At 35.5% G+C, this 19,459-nt stretch overlaps 2 protein-coding genes across 2 annotated transcripts in view; one reads left to right on the forward strand and one right to left on the reverse strand.

The window, feature by feature from the left end:
* Window positions 1-16,090, forward strand: part of USP14 (ubiquitin specific peptidase 14) — a 50,824-nt gene extending 34,734 nt beyond the window's left edge. Inside the window, exons 7-16 of the mRNA XM_030336147.2 lie at window positions 214-344; window positions 1,273-1,353; window positions 1,726-1,811; window positions 3,385-3,499; window positions 6,665-6,730; window positions 6,879-6,971; window positions 8,561-8,689; window positions 12,384-12,444; window positions 12,817-12,924; window positions 13,531-16,090. Of these exons, the coding sequence (XP_030192007.1) occupies window positions 214-344; window positions 1,273-1,353; window positions 1,726-1,811; window positions 3,385-3,499; window positions 6,665-6,730; window positions 6,879-6,971; window positions 8,561-8,689; window positions 12,384-12,444; window positions 12,817-12,924; window positions 13,531-13,682 (1,022 nt within the window). The 3' untranslated portion in view covers window positions 13,683-16,090. The remainder of the gene's footprint in view (window positions 1-213; window positions 345-1,272; window positions 1,354-1,725; window positions 1,812-3,384; window positions 3,500-6,664; window positions 6,731-6,878; window positions 6,972-8,560; window positions 8,690-12,383; window positions 12,445-12,816; window positions 12,925-13,530) is intronic.
* A 434-nt stretch (window positions 16,091-16,524) lies between these two features.
* The window catches only part of THOC1 (THO complex 1), a 52,609-nt gene continuing 49,674 nt past the window's right edge, over window positions 16,525-19,459 (reverse strand). Inside the window, exons 19-21 of the mRNA XM_030336146.2 lie at window positions 18,481-18,628; window positions 17,676-17,751; window positions 16,525-16,940 (exon numbers count right to left, since the gene is read on the reverse strand). Coding sequence (XP_030192006.1) covers window positions 16,645-16,940; window positions 17,676-17,751; window positions 18,481-18,628 — 520 coding nt within the window. The 3' untranslated portion in view covers window positions 16,525-16,644. The remainder of the gene's footprint in view (window positions 16,941-17,675; window positions 17,752-18,480; window positions 18,629-19,459) is intronic.

The raw sequence follows: 19,459 nt of genomic DNA on the forward strand, positions 1-19,459 counted from the left end.
TTATAGTTAGTGCATTATAAAGTCTTCGGGTCAATTCTTTAAGATTTAAAAACAAATCTTTTTCTTATTGGGAATCTGAAAACTACAAAAAGAGTAGATATACTTAAAAGTACTCAGCAGTTTTGTGTTTGTATTAATCTAGAATTAATTTATAGTAACATGTATTAAATGTGTCACTGTTTTACTAAAGCAGTGTTTGCTTTGCTTTTTAAGCCCTTAGAGATTTGTTTGATTCCATGGATAAAACGTCTTCTAGTATTCCACCTATTATCCTACTGCAGTTTTTACACATGGCTTTCCCACAGTTTGCGGAGAAGGGTGAACAAGGACAGTATCTTCAACAGGTAAACAGGGCAAGGTTCTGGGGTTTTCATTGTGTAAATGTAAAACTCAGGTGTTATACACTTACCATATGTATTTGCATTTCCAAATACACTCCAGTTATCAGTCCTCTGTGGTTCATACTATCATTATCTTTTGCCTGGAGTGGTCTGGTAATTGATCATCTCACTTCTGCTTTTGTCCGTCTTTTTGCGGGTTTCTCCACACAACCTTTTAGAGTCCTTAAACTGTTACTAAGGAATAATCCTTGGTCCCTTGTTGATTGCCTCTTAGTGATTTTCTATCCCAGTCCTGAATAATCTTATTCCTGGCTACCTCCCTGAGCTCATCATGTACCACTCTCACCCTTGCTTACTTTGGCTCTCCTGTACACTCACTGGCTTCCTTGCTATTTTTTAAACCCTCCACATACCCTCTTTCTGCAGGGTCTTTGCTCTTCTTTCTTTAGCTTACAGATAAGTGCATGGCTTGCTTCCTCATATCGTTTGGGTCTTCCGGCTCAAATGTCAAGGCATCAGAGAAGCTTTCTTGACTATCCTATTGAAATAGCACACTTCCTTTCACCTCATCACTTTCTGCTCCCATATTTTTTTTTCTTCTTCATAACTTCTCTTTAGGTGAATTTATGTTATATTTTATTTATATCCCCCTTGAGGACTTCCTCTGTTTTGGTCACGGCTGTGTTTATTCTTAGTGTCTAAAACAGTGTTTAGCATAAGGAAGAGATCAGTGAACCTCTCTTGAATGAATGAATGTTCTGGAATTCTTTGCTTTGAAGATCATATAATATCTCATTTGACTTAATATTTTTAAATAAAAAAAATAGCTTTATTTCCCTTCCCTAAGGAAACAGTACTTCTTTTGGAAGACTCTTATAGGTAAAACACTGTCACAGCCAGGATTATTTACTGTGTCATTTTTAAATTATAGGATGCTAATGAATGTTGGATACAAATGATGCGAGTATTGCAACAGAAATTGGAAGCTATAGAAGACGATTCTGTTAAAGAGGTGACTGAAATCTATTTGTGCTTATAGACTTCCATTATACCTTGATTTCCCCCTACTCACCAATCCCAAAGGCTTGAAATAAATTCATCTTAATAGATACACATGTACTTGAATACTTTAACATGCTCAGTCTGTAGTTGGAATTTGAAAGCTTGCATTTGACACCTGAATTCAGTGTATTTATTAAACATAGAAGATATTATTGAGCATATGTAGTTTTTTGGTGATGTTTTTTGAATAGAAGGATTTTACAGAAGGGGCTTACATTTTAAAAAGCTTAAATATGTATTTACTAAATTGGGTTATGTGGGAAGAAATACACACTAGTATCTATATAAAGTAAATTTGGAATTTTTGTTTTAATTTTTGCAGACAGATTCTTCATCTGCATCAGCAGTGACACCTTCTAAAAAGAAAAGCTTAATTGATCAGTTCTTTGGAGTTGAGTTTGAAACTACGTATCCTTATGAGCCAAGATTTGTAGAGACTGTACTCATAACTTACTAGAAGTAGATGGGTATCAGTAGCATTGTTGACTGACTGGAGTGGTGGGTGGGGTATGAAGAAAAATTCTTCAGAGGCTTTATGCCTGAAAAATATGGTGAAACTTAGGAATTTGGAAAAATATCCCCATTAGAGTAATCCTAATGTTTAGGTAAGTATATACTTTAATAAGGATATTCATTATTTTTTCCTAAGTATATCTTTAGTGGAGTCAACCTCATTAATTCACTTCATAGAGAATTTTTTTTTTTTTTTTTTACTTCATAGCGAATGAATTTTTTAATTGTATGAAACAATGTATCAGCCAAATCGTATACATGAGATTGAGCCAATAAAACATGAATTCATGAATTTAGGGAAGGCCTATTTTCTAGGTCATGAGTAGAAACTTAATGATTTCTGTTTATGTACCTTAGTGTTAAAACCATTCAATACTATGAGTACCAATGTATATTTGTTGAGAGTTTATCCTTTTATACACTCATTACTCATATTGTTGGTAAGTGAATGGAGCACTTTTAAGTATGTTGAAATGAATCTACTTGGAAACCAAAATGTTTTAAATACCAGTGTATGATGCTATTTTTTTTTTAAATTCCAGTATAGTTATAACATACAATGTTATATTAGTTTTAAGTGTATAATAAAGTGATTCAGCAGTTCTACACATTACTCAGTGCTCATTTTCCTATTTCACCCACCTCCCCTCTAGTAACCATCAGTTTGTTCTCTATAGCTAAGAAGAGTCTGTTTCTTGGTTCATTTGATTTTGTTTCTTAAATTCCACGAGTGAAATCATACAGTATGTGTCTTTTTCTGACTGACTTATTTCACTTAACGTAATACCCTCTAGCTCCATTCATGTTGTTGCAGATTGCAAGATATCAGTCTTTTTTTTTTGTGGCTGAATAATATTCCATTGTGTATATATAACACATCTTTATCCATTCATCCGTCAACGGACACTTGGGCTGTTTCCATAATTTGGCTATTGTAAATAATGCAATAAACATGGGGGTGCCTATATGTCTTTTCAAATTAGTGTTTCCATATTCTGTGGATAAATACCTAGTAGTGGAATTCCTGGATCATATGGTTGTTCTGTACTGTGTTCCACAGTGGCTGCACCTGTTTGCATTTCCACCAGCAGTTCATGAGAGTTCCTTTTTCTTCACATTCTTGCCAGCACTTGTCATTTTAGCCATTCTGACAGATGTGAGGTGATATTGTGGGTTTGATTTGCATTCTCCTGATGACTAGTGATGCTGAACATCTTTTCATGTGTTGGCTGTCTGTATATCTGCTTTGGAGAAATGTCTATGTCTTCTGCCCATTTTTAATTGAATTATTATTATTTTTTGGTGTTGTATAAGTTCTTCATATGTTTTGGATACTAACCCTTTATCGGATTTGTCATTTGCAAATAGTGATGCTATTAATTTTAATAGCATTAGGATAATTTATTATATTCAGGATTATGTAACGAAGTGAATGCCTGTTGGTATATTCCTTATCTTATTTCTCAAGCATGAAATGTACAGAATCTGAAGAAGAAGAAGTCACTAAAGGGAAGGAAAATCAGCTTCAGCTTAGCTGTTTTATCAATCAAGAAGTCAAGTATCTTTTTACAGGACTTAAATTGGTAAGTTCAGTTACAGTTGATCTTAATTGTAAATGGATTCTCTATTTGCAGATACACCTACTTAACTAAAATTTATTTATACCTCTAATATCAATACTTGTGGTGCTTTCATAGTCATTTGTAGACATGTTCCATAGTGGCAAAAATTTCGAGTTAATGGACACAGTCTCACCTGAGGTCCAAAAAGGTGATGCTCTGTCTTCTAGTTTCAACTCATGAAATAAGCAAGTGTCCTTTTGCAGTAATTTTAGTACCACAAATTTTTTTTTTTTTTTTGCATTTTGTGCTTTTTGTTGGTGATGTGCTGTTTAGAGTGGCCTTGAGCCAAAGTGCTGAAGTGCTGTCTAGTGTTCTGAGGCCAAGAAGACTGTGTATGAATGTTTGTTAGATAAGCCTTAAGGAGAAAATAATGTTTGTTAGATAAGCTTTGTTTAGGGATGAATTAGAGTGTAGTTGGCTGTGAAGACGATAATGTGTCAACATATCATTTAATGGAAACACACATAACCACAAGGTTGTGTATTATGTGCGTGATAGGTTGACAAAAATGTTGTGACCAGAGGCTTGTAGGAGGCCTCTGAGGGTATTATGATGAGGGTGTATTAGTAATGATGAGTATAAACTGGGATTTTACTGTTCAAATCAGGCCATGTGGCTCCTCTGCCACTGCACCAGTATTACAGTTGAGGCCCCAGAATGTAAGTGACTTAATTGGTTTGTGGCAGAACCGGGTCTAGAACTTGATACTGTCATTATCCAGTTAGTACTCTTTCACCATTTCCATATTATAGAGTGTATGCTTTAATGAGAAGATTGATAAAATTTAACAGTTTTGCTTGCTAATTTAGTACTTTGATTTGGTTTGGGAAATATGTACATGTCTTGAAGATAGGCAACGAATTGAGGCAGGGATTGCATTGATAAACAAGATCATTTGTCATCAGGGAGTTCCCATCTATAGTTTGGGATAAGGTTGGCTAGGGAAGGGGTTGGTAAATGTGGACATAAGAGGCAAATACTAATATTCTCTGCTCTGTGATACTGAAGGGGAGTTGTAATGAGGCCTAATGGCTTTTAAGAGAAGCTTATTTTAAAAGCTTACAAATAATAGCTAACTCCTAAGAGTCCTATAATAAATCATGATGTGCAAGTTTCAAGGCATCAAATGAAGTATAAATGTAATTGGAGAGTGTAGAAGGGAATGGAATGTTTTGGCAGGAACTCTCCAGGACGATATTTTCTTCATAATTTTATAAAATTCTGGAAAAGCTAAATGTGCTTGGCTCTTCTAGATGATAGTGGATTGATAATTCATATAGTTTACCTGATGAATAACATCATGCCAGATATGCTTTCTTGAAAAGCATGTATTTTTCAGATACTGTATTGTCTTGCCCATTTTTATAATAATTTCTAAAAAATGTGTATTTATTTATTGAGAGAGAGAGGCAGAGAGAGGGAGACAGAATTCCAAGCAGGCTTCGCACTACCAGCATAGAGCCTGACATAGGGCTCAAACCCACGAACCATGAGATCATGATCTGAGCTGAAATTAAGAGTCAGACACTTAACCAACTGAGCCACTCAGGCGCCCCATGTTGCCTGTTTTTTAGATGCTTTATTATTGTTTGTTCTGATTATTCTAGAGTAATTTGGCTCCATATTTCTTTACCATTTTTGCTGATGAACAAACTTGATTAAGTGTTAAAAAGCTACATGGTGATTCCTTTTGTAATATGATTAGTAATGTTTAAAAATAAGAAAATATTTTACATAAGTAATTTTATAGTAAACATTAACAGTAAATTGTTTTAACTTAAATGTCTTGTATATTAAATGTTCTTATGAAGCAGAGCACATTAGTGTTTTTTTGATCTGAACAATAATAGTAACTAATGTTTATTGAACATAGAATATATGCCAAATGGTTGTGCATGTTTTCTACACATTCTGACTCATGTAATTCTAACAGCACTATGATATATATGTGGTTGTTGTTATCATATTCATATGATGTGCAGAGGGGTAGCTGCCTTGCTGAGCATCACATAGGCTGTAAGAAATGGAAAAGCAGACATGATAGTTAAGATATGTAAAGTGGCTTTCCACATAGATTAGATTAACAGGTTTTCTCTGTGATGACTTTTCTCATATTTAATAGTAATTGGTTCTGGAAGGTTTTTATACATAAAGCATAAAGAACAAGGATTCTCTACATTTTCTTAATTGTCCTTTAATAGGAGTATTCTGATTGTATGTAGACAGAAGCCATAAAAGGCTTTTTTATATTATATAAAATACAGTGTAAACTCAGAATATGAGCAACATTTGGGTCACAGTTTAAAAACTTCAGACGTTATTTACATTCTGAGGAGCTCACACTAGTATAAATTATTTGATGCCTTTTCAGAACTGAACGAAATCTAAAGGCCTTCGTACATTGTCTTCATTTAGATAATTTTTCGGTGGTATAAATCCATGTTCATATGTTGTCTAACAGAATTAAAAGTAGATTTCAGGGGTGCCTGGCTGGCATGTGATTCTTTTTTTTAGGGGCACCTGGGTGGCTCAGTCGGTTGGGCGTCCGACTTCGGCTCAGGTCATGATCTCCCGCTCTGTGAGTTCTAGCCCCGCGTCGGGCTGTGTCCTGACAGCTCAGAGCCTGGAGCCTGCTTCGGATTCTGTGTCTCCCTCTCTCTCTGGCCCTCCCCTGTTCATGCTCTGTCTCTCTCTGTCTCAAAAATAAAAGAAAAATAAATGTTTAAAAAAAAATTAAAAAAAAATTTTTTTTTTAACGTTTGTTTATTATTGAGAGACAGAGACAGAGTGTGAGCAGGGGAGGGGCAGAGAGAGAGGGAGACACAGAATCTGAAGCAGCCTCCAGGCCCTGAGCTATCAGCACAGAGCCCGACGTGGGGCTTGAACTCACAAACTGCGAGATCATGACCTGAGCCGAAGTCTTACGCTTAACCGACTGAACCACCCAGTCACCCCTGGCATGTGATTCTGGATCCCCAAGGTCACGAGTTCAATTCCCACTTTGGGCATAGAACTTATTTAAAAAAAAAAGTGTGATTCTATATTGCAGAAAAAAAATTTTAAAACTAAAAATGTTTGGTCTTCTGTTATGTTCCTTTTTTTTTTTTTTTTTTTTTTTTTTTATAGCGACTTCAGGAAGAAATCACCAAACAGTCTCCGACATTGCAAAGAAATGCTTTATACATCAAATCTGTAAGTTGTGCATTCCTTTTGAAATTGAATCCATTTTGATGAAAGGTTTCCAGTTAATTAATGTTACCCAGTCTTTGTACCAAATCAAGGAATTAAAAACTTGTGTGTTATTTGCATGTGATAGGATTTCTTTATTTTTTCTCCTCAGTCTAAGATCAGCCGACTACCTGCTTACTTGACTATTCAGATGGTTCGATTTTTTTATAAAGAGAAGGAATCTGTGAATGCTAAAGTTCTTAAGGTTAGTAATGAGCTTCAGTATAATAAAATATTGTAATTCTTTGATAGAAATCCCTGACTTAAAGGTTTCTTTATTCCTTTAGGGATAAACTTCAAAATACTGTAAGGGAAGTTATTAACATTAGATAAGTGGTTCTTAATTAACCAAGACTGTGTATTGGAATTATCTATTGTCCTTTTTCTTAAAGAAATTTTTTTTGTGTGTTTATTTATATTTTTGAGGGAGAGAGAGACAGACAGAGCGTAGTGTGGGAGGGGCAGAAAGAGAGGGAGACACAGAATTGAAGCAGGCTCCAGGCTCCGAGTTGTCAGCACAGAGCCCGACACGGGGCTTGAACCCGTGAACCTCGAGATCATGACCTGAGCCGAAGTTGGACACTCAACCGACTGAGCCACCCAAGCGCCCCTATCCTTTTTCTTTTAAATCATTCATACACATGCCTGATTTTTACCACCAGCACCCACAGCATTTGATTAAGTAGGCCCTGAGGTCTTACAGTGTTTTGAAAGATTCCCAGTTAATTCTGATGGTTGCCCTTCACTCTCCCAGAAACACTGCTCTAGAGCAGATCCTCAACTCCATAGATACTGACCCAGCAGTATTATAACACACTACACTCTCTAGTGCAGTAATTATCTCTTCAGTAAGAGCCAGCCTTAAGAACTGTTTTATGGAACTGTAGCTCTGCTACATATCCACAGTCCTTGATCCTTGGGAGACAGCTGAAATTCTTAATACAATTTTAGATATACTTAGTGTTACATGATAGGGTCAAATGTAGTTGGAAGTATTTACTAGTGTTAACTATAAATATGTATTAATATTTAGTTATTAAACTGTACCACTTATTTCTGTGTAAAGGAATATTTCAAGTTACAAAGAGTCATTAAGTGACCCCATTTGTAAATTGATTTCCATTGTCCATTATAAGTGTCAATTATTTTCACAGCAACTGATATAATTTTTTTTTTTTAAAGTTTATTTTGAGAGAGCAAGAGCACGCACAAGCAGGGGAGGGGCAGAGAGAGAGAGAGGGAGAAACACAATCAAAGCGGGCTCCAGGCTCTGAGCTGTCAGCGTAGAACCCGATGTAGGGCTCAAATCCACAAATCGTGAGATTATAATCTGAGCTGAAGTTGGACGCTTAACTGACTGAGCCCCGTCCAGGTGCCCCTGATCTAATGTTTTTGAAATGCTTCTTTTGTCATGTAAATTTTGGTAACTCCTCTGTGGTTAATGTTATGGGTTAGAATATTGGGGGGAAAAAAGTAAAAATTTTTTTTTTACCTTAAAAAGTTAGGACCCAGGTGCCTGGCTGGCTTAGTTGGTAGAGCATGTGACTCTTGATTTTAGCATCCTGCATTCAAGCCCCAAGTTAGGCATGGAGCCTATTTAAAAAGGAAAATTAGGACCAGATTGAAAATAAGCACTGTGATGTTTTCAGCTGCATAGGTTTACAAGTGATTTTTATAAATTTTATTTTCAACTTCTTTTGATTATGAAAGTACTACTATAAAAGTGTTATAGATATTTTTAATAACTACCTTTATAAGTGTGTTTACACATTTTTTTTCTTGGTTTGTATATAGGATGTTAAATTTCCTCTTATGTTGGACGTGTACGAACTATGTACACCAGAACTTCAGGAGAAAATGGTCTCTTTTCGATCAAAATTCAAGGATCTAGAAGATAAAAAAGTGAATCAGCAGCCAAAGACAGTAGGTTCTTATTGCTGATTTTCTCATTTTGATATTTTAATCTTTAATCTGTTCAACAATTACTTTGTTATTGTTAATCTCTTAGTAGAAATGGATGAACCTCTATTTTCTCTATTCACAAAAGTTTTGGGTATATTTTAGTGTAAGAAAAAGAACTCTAGTTATGGTGTATGGGCCCTTTATGGTAGAATAAGCCCTAATATTTTTTCCCTGTAATATGTAGCTTAAGCTTAAAGTTCTTTTATCACCTCAAAGTATTTTACATAAAATCTTGCCTAGTGTTTTTACTGTATTTTGTTGTTTTCCTTGTAAGTCATGGAATTATCTCTATTTTAAGATGGAATTCATGTTGTAGAGTATTGGCTCATTTATGCCTACTGTGACAACTAAGTTGTATCTTTTAGGTGCTGCTGGTGTGCCTGCCTTTAACTGCTAAAATCACAATCTTAGGAGACTTTGTATTTAATAAGTTGTATTATTTTAGGTTCAGATAAGGTACAGCTGAACTGTGTGTTGGATTCTTTTTTTTTTTTTTTTCATTATGAAAAACATCTTTCCTGGTAACGAGATATTTCTAGTGTGATATTGTATATCAAGTTTAAAATTAAATTCTTCTACAAATTACTGTATGTGTACTAAATGCTTTTATTTTTAAACATTAAGCTTTATTTTGAGATAATTGTAGAATCACATGCAGTTAAAAGAAGTAATACGAAGAGATCCAAATACCTTTTACCAAGTTTCCCCTGTGGTAACATCTTTCAAAACGATAATACAGTATCATAACCTGGAAATTGACATTAATACAGTCTAGATGCAGTACATTTTCATCAACCAAAGTTTCTGCATACTTGCCCCCTTGTGGCCAAACCCACTTTCCCTTGGCCCCTACCTCCTCAATTCCTGGCAACTGTTGACTTTTCTCCATTCCTGTAATTTTGTCATTTCAAGATCATTATATAAATGGAATTATGTAGTATGTAACCTTTGAGATTTTCTTTTCTCAGCATAATTCTTTGGAAATTAGTCCAGGTCATTTTGTAGAGTTGCTGAAGAGTATTCCATGGTATGCGTATACCATAGTTTAACTATTGATAGCTGGGTTGTTTATTGTGAATAAAGCTACCATAAGCATTCCTGTACCAGTTTCAGTGTGAAGATAAATTTTCATTTCTCTAGGAGTGATTACCCAGGAGCACAGTTGCTGGATTGCATGGTAGTTGTACATTTCGTTTTTTAAGAAACTCAAATGTTTTCCCTAGAAGCTGTACCATTTTAGATGCCTATCAATAGCATATGACTGATCCACTTTCTGCAGAATTTGGTGGTGTCACTATTCTTTATTTTAGCCATTTGTATAGGTTTGCAGCAATACCTCATTGTGGCTTTTAATTTGCATTTTCCTAAGGGCTGATATTGACTGTGTCTTCATGTATTTATTTGCTATCTGTATTTCCTCTTTGGTGAAATGTCTTTTCATGTCTTCTCATTTTCTAATTGTGCTATTTTTTACTCTTGAATTTTGAGAGTTCTTTATGTATAGGTGTGTGTGGTGTGTGTGTGTGTGTGTGTGTGTGTGTGTGTGTGTGTGTATAAAAAAAAATTTTTTTAACATTTATTTTTGAGAGAGGGAGAGACAGTAAGTGGGGGAGAGGCAGAGAGAGGGGGACACAAAATCCAAAGCAGGCTCCAGGCTCTGAGCTGTCAGCACAGAGCCCAATGCAGGGCTCAGAAATCATAAGATCATGACCTGAACTGAAGTCAGATGCTCAACTCAGCCACCCAGGTGCCCTGTATATATGGTTTTTAATGTTTACTTATTTATTTTGAGAGAGGGAGCACAAGCAGAGGAGAGGCAGATGGAGAGAGGGGGGAGTGAGAATCCCAAGCAGGCTCTGCGCTGTCAGTCCAGAGCCTGATTTGGGGCTCGATCTCATGAACCATGAGATCATGACCTGAGACAAAATCAAGAGTCAGACGCTTAGCTGACTGAACCACCCAGACGCTCTGGGAGTTCTTTATATTATAGATATGAATCGTTTGTCAGATACATGGCTTCCAAAATTTTCTCCCTCCCTTTAGCTATGATATATATTCCATGGGTACTTGAAAAACAATTTGCATTCTGTTGTTGTTGAATGGAATGTGTTCTTTGGATGTTCATTAGATTCAGTTGGTTGATGGTGATGTTGCTCTATCAATTGTTGAGAGTGAGGAAGCTAAAATTGTGGTTTTATGTGTTTCTCCATTCAGTTCTGTCAGCTTTTGATGTGCAGGTTTTGTAGCCCTGTTATTTGGTGCCTGCACCTTTAGGATTGCTAAGTATTCTTGGTGGAGTGACCCCTTTATATTATATACTGTCACTTTCTGCCCCTGGTAATTTTCTTTGCTCTGAAGTCTACTTTATCTGACAGTACTATTGCCACCGTTGCTTTGTTTTTGTTAATGTTTGCATGATATCTTTTCTTTTACTTTAAATTTGCCTATATAGTTATATTTGAGGAGTTTCTTGTAGACACCGTAGAGTTAGTTGGGTCATGTTTTTTTAAGACACTCTGTTAATCTCTTCTTATTGGTATATTTAGACCATTTACATGAAAACATTTTTTTAAAGTTTATTTTTGAGAGAGAGCACAAGCACAGGGGAGGGGCAGAGAGAGAGAGGGAGACAGAGGATCTGAGCAGGCTCTGTTGTCATGCAGAGCCTAATGCAGGACTCGAACTCCCTAACTGTGAGTTCATGACCTGAGTCAAAGTCTGACGCTTAACCGACTGAGCCACCCAGCTGCCTCTAGACCATTTACATTTAATATAATTACTGATTTCTTAAATCTGTTATATTTTGCTTTCTCTTTGTTCTGTTTTTCATTTCCCTTTATTGCCTTGTGGTTACTTGAACATATGATAGATTTCTAATTTAGCTATAACTTAAAAAATGATTTTCTTTCTATAGCTTTTCCTATGGTTACTCTCAATATTAAATTTTAATTATATTAAAAGGAATGGTTGACCTAATTGCCACTTTTTTGTTGTAGGATCCTTTGACTTCTTGTTGTTCCACCTATCTTTAAACTGCTTGCATTGTGTTCATTAGCATTACAGTTTTCAAGAAATGTGTGTCCATATGCCTAGATAAATTTAATTTTTGTATTACACACTGATATGGGCTGAGGCAGGGAGAGTTCCCACTACAAACCTTTGTCTAAAGTAGTAAATCCTGTGTTTTGATATTAGGTAAATATTTGCTGAATTAAAGAGCTTAGTTCATTTAAACTAAGATTCAGTTCATTTGAGCAGGTGATCATGTCTTAGTAGCTTTAATGTTGCAGCAATTTGACTTTCCTGTCTTATTGATATAACCGTTTTTTTTTCTTATCCTGACTTGGGTTTTCCTTCTGTGTTCTAGAACAGTTTATCTGTACTGCTCTATTCACTGCTGTGCTCTAGGTTTAGTGGCTTATAGTTGGTCAGAGGGTCTGTTACTATACATACAAGATTGTATTGTTGGAGTGTAGATTCTTTGGGTTTACAGTTTTATGTTAACTATAGTTATATTGTTTTAGTAAATTGTAAGGTAGACTACATTTTGTCTTTGTATTGTAGTCAGTAAATATTTGTGGAAATGAATACGTATTGGAGAATATAAATTTTATTTCCAATATCATGATTTAAAGTTAAATTTTTTTCTCCTCAGAGTGACAAAAAGAGTAGTCCCCAGAAAGAAGTTAAATATGAACCTTTTTCTTTTGCTGATGGTAAGTGGAAAAAATAACTTCAGTTGAGTTACTACTGTGTTCTGTGTGTGTGTGTGTGTGTGTGTTGAAGGTAAAATTATTGTATTGGCACTTAGGAATTTTTTCAGATAGCATGCTTTAAAAAAAGTCAGATTTCTTAAAATATAATGTGCCTTAGACACAGTAAAAATCAGTCTTTTGGCATTAGTTCTGTGAATACTACCATACTTCATAAAATATCTTTCATAAATCCTTAATTTTGAACAGTAGTGTCTTACTGAATTCTAATAATAGAGTAGTACTTCTCTAGACTAACCATCAGACTTCTTGCTTGCTTACCTAGCTTGAGAAAGCACCTATTCATTGTCTAATGTTGGATTTACGTTTTTTTAGATATTGGCTCCAATAATTGTGGATACTATGATTTGCAAGCAGTGTTAACACATCAGGGAAGGTCTAGCTCTTCAGGCCATTATGTATCATGGGTAAAAAGGAAACAAGGTAAGGATTGTTGTTGTTTTTTTGTTTTCCCAGTTGTTAATTATGTTAACTATTTAGTACAAATTTTGTAACCCAGTGGTTTTTAAACTTTTTGGTTTTAGAACCCTTTTACATTCTTAATTTTTGAGGTCCACAAAGAGCTTTTGCTTTTAAGGATTCTCCTAATATTTACTGAGAAATTAATTCAGTGAAAACTGACAGTAATAAAATAAAAAAACATATCACACAAATAACCTAAAAATAACTATTTTCCAAAACAAAAAATAGCAAGAGAAATAGTACTGATTTGATTTTGTAGGTCTGTTTTGTCTGGCTTGATAGACAGCTGGATCCTCTTAACTGTTTCTGCATTTTGTCTGTTGCTTTATCACACATCTTCTGTGACTTCTGGAAAATTCCAAAGCACACTTGAGAGAATGAGGGCAAAACGGCAACTAGTGCTTTAATAGTGTTATGACAATGAGTAGTCCCTGGACTACACTTGGAAAACTGTTAGTATGATAGATGGAATACTACTTAGCCTAAAATTACTCAGTACTTTTTTTTGAAATGAAACTGAGAAAATCCTCTAGGATATTAATTTCATTTTCTTCTCTTGTTCTTCAGATGAGTGGATTAAGTTTGATGATGATAAGGTCAGCATCGTGACACCAGAGGATATCTTGCGGCTTTCTGGTGGTGGAGACTGGCATATAGCATATGTATTACTGTATGGGCCTCGCAGAGTTGAAATAATGGAAGAGGAAAGTGAACAGTAATTTTAGCTATTTATGTTTAGGTGTGAAATAAATGTTATTTGTTGATCATTTCTATAATCCAGAGCTTTAGCAGAAGCTATTTAGGTGGTTTTATGTGTATCCCCTTGTGTGGAACAAAAGAGGGTGGAAGCAGACCACTCTGTGGATCAACCTAAAAAAACTTACAGAATAAAGAAAATTGCCTTTAGACTGTGCTCCCCTGTATAAAGGTTGCAGGAAGATATTTTTTAAAAGCTTATTTCTTGCATTAATTTTTAAAAATTCTCATCTGAAAATGCCTTTCAACCATTACCTTCTGTGATAAATTTTTTCTCCCTTTTTCAGCCCAGGATTCAGCAATCAGATGTTTATTGCACACCTATTACTCTTTGTTGTTGTTCTTGCATGGTTCAAACCACCGGTGATTCATAGCTGCCCATCCTTTGCCTTATCTAACAAAAATTTTACCAGGAAGGTAGAAAGGAAGTAAGTGTTTTTCTCATTGTGTTACTCAGTGCTGCTGCCCACATCCCATGGAAACATGGGTACAATCAAGTATTTGTCCAGCCTGACTGTTGCTGGCTTTTCATGACTTTAAAATAAATTGTGATCAGTAATAGTACATTTGATTATACATTTATTACTGTGTCTCTCTGTACTATGGTTTGTATATTTAACTTTGCAATGGTTTTGTAGTCATCAACCTTTAAAAAAAAAAAAAGTTGACAAGCTCTGGTTGCTTATTTTTAGAAAATGAGGATATTTAATAAAAAAAAAAAAAAAGGAGGGACTAACAGCTTCTGACCTCAAGTCTTTTGTCTACTGAGTGTTGGAGCTTGGGTTGAGTTTAGGTAATATGTAATACTATACAGTTTCTGCAGATGGTTAGTCTTATTCTGCTGTTAAGCATCCATTTAAAAAAATGTTATCTTTTTTTTTGCCTCCTCACATTATATTGTTTAAAAGAAATACAAAGTTGTAAAAGTAATGGAGTTCTTTGGATGCTGACTGCAATGACGTTTATTGCTCTTTTCCTTGGCTCAATTGTTTTTACTTTCATCTGTTCCCAAAATCTCCATGTCTATCTCAGAATTTAATAGTGACTTTTAAAGTGATGGTAAAAATACCAAGAATATGTGGTGTTTCAATATGGTAGGTTTCTTACGTTTTAACACATTCTAAGTAGTTCCTCATCTTTAAGAGCCTTGATTGATTGCTAAACAAAGATAGAAAATTAGCTAATTTGTCTCTGATTTTGAGTTAGGTATGTAAAATGAAGTTTGGGGGATTATCATGAAATGTCCAATCGTAGGCTGTTTTAATGCTCTGCAGAGCACAGCACCGATAACTACTAGTTTCCTAGAGAATAATGGCCATTTTCTTCTAAACTTTGAACAATATGATAAAATCAGAGACGGGATAAAATAAGCGTTTCAGGGAAACTTACTTGTAAATAGCTTCTTCAGCTAAATGGTAATTATTGGCAGTCATTATTCCCTTTGCCTTGGAAGAGGGTACAGACTAGAATGGGGAGGAGGAGACCATATACCATAAGAATGGTAAGGATTCCTGGATATTGCCATGAGGCTTGTGACTGCAGTTTTTATTCTGTCTTGGTCTGAACAATTTTGAGGACATAAATTTAGCAATTAGAATTCACATTTCTGATTTGCAGGATGCTGTAGCTACTGGATCAGGTGAGGTAGGTTTAGAACAAAGTAGGTCTTGTATGGAGTTAGAATTTTAAAATTGTAATTCCTTAATTGTTATAAAATTGATTTCATCTTACTTGATCCAAATAAGCATTATTCCAAAGATTTTTTTAAGTATAAGAAATTGGGAAAGAAAGTGTTTTAAATAAGGCTATTTTAGAGTTCAACCTTGCATATAAGGTTTTTGAGAAGGGAGAGTAGACCAGAAAATGTCTTGATTCTTGAGTGTGCCTTGTATGCTGTGCCATGAGCACTGAGGCCCTTTTGATAGTACAGCTGTGCTGTATCACTGTCGGGACTAGCTAGGGACGTTAAGCCCAAGCAAGAACATTTATGGTGTAATAAGCACTTAGTAGCCTTTCAGGATTCAAAACAAATGAACAGTGATGACCTAATACGTGGGAAATAGATGGTAGTAACTATCTTTCTGGTTGTTAGTAACTAATAGTAGTAACTCCAGCCATTACTACATAGTGCTTTGCTGTTTATAGATTGCATTCACATAATACATCTCAAACTTCACAATAGTCCCTGAAGTATAAATCTCTATTTTAAGGACTTAAAGAGGTTAAATAATTTTTGTAAAGCTAAAAAGACTAGGTTTTAGACTTTGCCAACCTCCAACTTTAAAAGAAATAAGGTAAACATTTTCTGTAATGGATAGGGTGGATGGTAAATTATTTTAGGTTTTGCAGGCCATAATCTTTGTTGTGGCTACTTAACTGTGTTGTAGCATGAAAGGAGCCATAGGTCATACTTAAAGGAATCGGCATCTGTGCTGATGAAATTTTACTTGTAAAAACAGGTGGAAAATGGACCATTGTTTGCTGATCCTCTGCTTTAAAGCACAAATGAATGAGAACAGAGCAGTCATATAGTTTCACAAAGTCATTCTGGGATTTTCAGAACAGCACATTAAATTTTGTAACTACTAATGGCATGCAGGAATCTAATCTGGCTTGTATCTTAGGAAACACCATGCTCCCTAAATATTGCTTACTGACTTCATTATAAATATTTAACAAAGATACTTGACCTTCAGATCACTTTATTTTGGCCATTTCCCAACCTACTCCTTTCTGAAACCCTGAGGTCAGTCATCAAGAGCCAATGTGTTCTTTTGTTCTTGGAGCACCAGCCAACTGTACAACAACTGTTATAAAAATGTTTATTGTTTACCAAAACCATTGGACCTCTTATCAAATGCTGCTTGGTAACAAAATCTTATCACAGTTTTAATAAAAAAAAAAAAAAAATGAAGGAAAAAGAAGCTAACTATTTGTCTCATTGTCATTAGTTAGACTTTCTGCAAGGTCACTTAATCCGGACTTGTTCAGTGCATTCATCAGATTCTCAGGCGTTGCATGTACTCCCTCTTGATCTTGCCAGGCGACTAGTAGCTGCTTAGCTCTCATCTTCATATCTTCGCTGTCACACTCAATCTGTCTAATTTCCGAGTCCTTCATTTCCAAGTAGGGAGCCAGGATCTTCCATTGTTCGCCCAGCTTGTTGGCAAATACTTCTATTTGTTCCCCTGTCACAGGTTTGTCTCGCCGGACATCAGGGCCTAGAAAACACACAAAATGTAAATTATGTACAAAGTATGAGGACATGTACAATTCAAAGTACAACAGAACTGGGACGTTACGGGGCCACTGAAATATTAATCACCTTTCATAAGCTTTAAAAGTAAAACAATTCCTTTCTATATTTTCTGTGGGTTGACTATTGTTCTTACAGTCATGATCACTAGGAAATCAGTATTTCTTTTATTTTTTTAAATTTTAGAGAGTGAAGGACAGAAAAAGCACAAGCAGGGGAGAGGGGCAGAGAGCATCTCAAGCAGGCTCCATGCTCAACGTGGAGCCTGACACAGGGCTCGATTGCATGACCCTAGGGTCATGACCTGAGCCTAATTCAAGAGTCAGATGCTGAAGCCACTGAGCCACCCAGGCGCCCCTCAATACTTCTTTTAAAGCTAAAGCTGTTGCCTCTAGTGTAATTATGAAGGCCTCCCCTGAAACCAGGTGCTCCCTTCTAACCACCCCAATCCCTGTCAAAATTAACAAGTATGGGTCGCCTTCAAATGTAAGTACCTTCCTTCCCGTCACTTCCACATTTTTATTGCATAAAATGTAATATTTGAATTACAAGTTGTCAAACAATGTTTAAAATTCCTCACTATAAGAAACAGCTGAGATAAGTGGTAGAAGTTGAGAAGTAGATCAAATAACGTACCTCTCAACAAAGAACCCCAATCTTTTCCAATTTTGTAAAATAGCCAAGAAAATTCAATTCTTACTTTCATTTTCCTTCAGTAAAGCATCATTATCTTCCTCATCTTCATCCTCACCTGTTTTTATTTCTTCAGAAGGAGGCTAAAATGAGGAAGAAGAATGTTTCAAAGAATGCTGACTTGTAAAATACCTGGGGATACTTTCAGGTTAGACAGGAATGGTTGAGTTTCCAAATAGAGGACCCAGAACTTTATCCTTGAGCATATTAAATGGGAATGGCAGGTGAGGATCACAAATGGGATGGTGTTAACTTGGAGTGGATGGTAAGATCTGAGAATGAGAAAGACTCCCCCTGCCCCCAACCTGGGAAGAAGGAAGCCAATAAAAAGTATAATGATTTGCAAATATCTTAGTACAGTAACAGTGGGCTGGGGAAAACCAGGGGAGCAACCATGTTCTTAAAAATTTTTGAGTTGTAGTAATACGAGAAACTTGTATTAGAAAAGAGAACAGAGTAGAAAGATAGGCCAAGATGCCTACTGCTACCCTCAGATCCTGTTTGATAAAAGTGCATTGGCAAACAGGAAAAATTTCATGTCTGAGTTTACAGGTGGAATGATAGTTTGACCAAAGTATTGTGGACTTTAATAAATTTTTTATACAGCATGTAATTTAGGATACTTTATCAATTTATGTTCTTCCTATAAATATATACTCATATTTTTCCCTATTCTAAAAATGGGGGTTTGTTTGTAGATCATTATTTTTTTCCACGATAAGCTGTATATTCAGCTTCTTTGCTCAAATCGTGATAATCATTTTAGATAACATCACCTAAAGAATATGAAAAAATTCATCTGTATTACTTACTGGTAATTCCTTTGCTAGCTTTATTACCATGTTTTCAAGATATTCTGGCAAACTTTTAAACTGCTGGTTGGTTGGCTGGAAGAAGTGAGGGCTTCTCCGTGCTAGTAGTCTCAGGGCTCTCCAACCATAATTTGAATTGTTCACAGCCCTATGAAAAGACATGTCCATCTTATAATTTGTTTTTTTTATTTCTATATGCCTTCTAATTAATATAACTTACCATGTGAAATTCTATACTCTAAATAGCTGAAGGCACCATTCTTTTCATTTTGATCTTATTCCTAAGGACCTTCTCAGTATGCAGTTCATTTATAATACTAGAAACCAGCAGAATCCGATGAGACAGGTTCATATGCAGCAAACACATTTGAAAAGTTTATACACATTTTACTTAAGATTAAGTCAATTTGTATAGTAATAACTAGATGTTCTATGTGCCAGACAGTAATAATCTACCTATTTAGGAAAAAAAATTCACAATAAGGTTTACTATGTTCAGTAAATTGATGTCCATACTGTCAATGCCACCTACAGGTGTGAATTTCAGAATATTTTATAAATTCAACGGCTGAGTTTTGACCACATAAACTTAATCCAATATGTTATTTTCCATTTATATAACATCTGAGTTTTAGTTTGCTTAATACCAAACCCAGTGAAGAAAAATGGCTCCAAAACTAAAAGGGAAACCTTGAACAGCCAACACAATAAGCAATGATGCAAGAAGAGAATCCATGAACTGTTACGAAGCACAGCAGTGGGTGAGAAATGGAAACCTCAAATTCTAAAGATAATGTTCCAGAAACAGCCAAGCTGCAGAAGAATCTAGAACACAAATGTATTCTGGTTGTGAGTTTTTGCAAGTCATTTGGCAGTTCCCCCCCAAGTTCTTAAGAGTAGCAAGCTGATTTCTTTAGTCCTCTCTTACAAATGAGCCTCTACTTTTAACATGTGCTGGTACTTGCAAAGCTACTCCAAT

The sequence above is a fragment of the Lynx canadensis genome, chromosome D3 (assembly GCF_007474595.2).
Source record: "Lynx canadensis isolate LIC74 chromosome D3, mLynCan4.pri.v2, whole genome shotgun sequence".
NCBI classification, from domain to species: Eukaryota; Metazoa; Chordata; class Mammalia; order Carnivora; family Felidae; genus Lynx; species Lynx canadensis.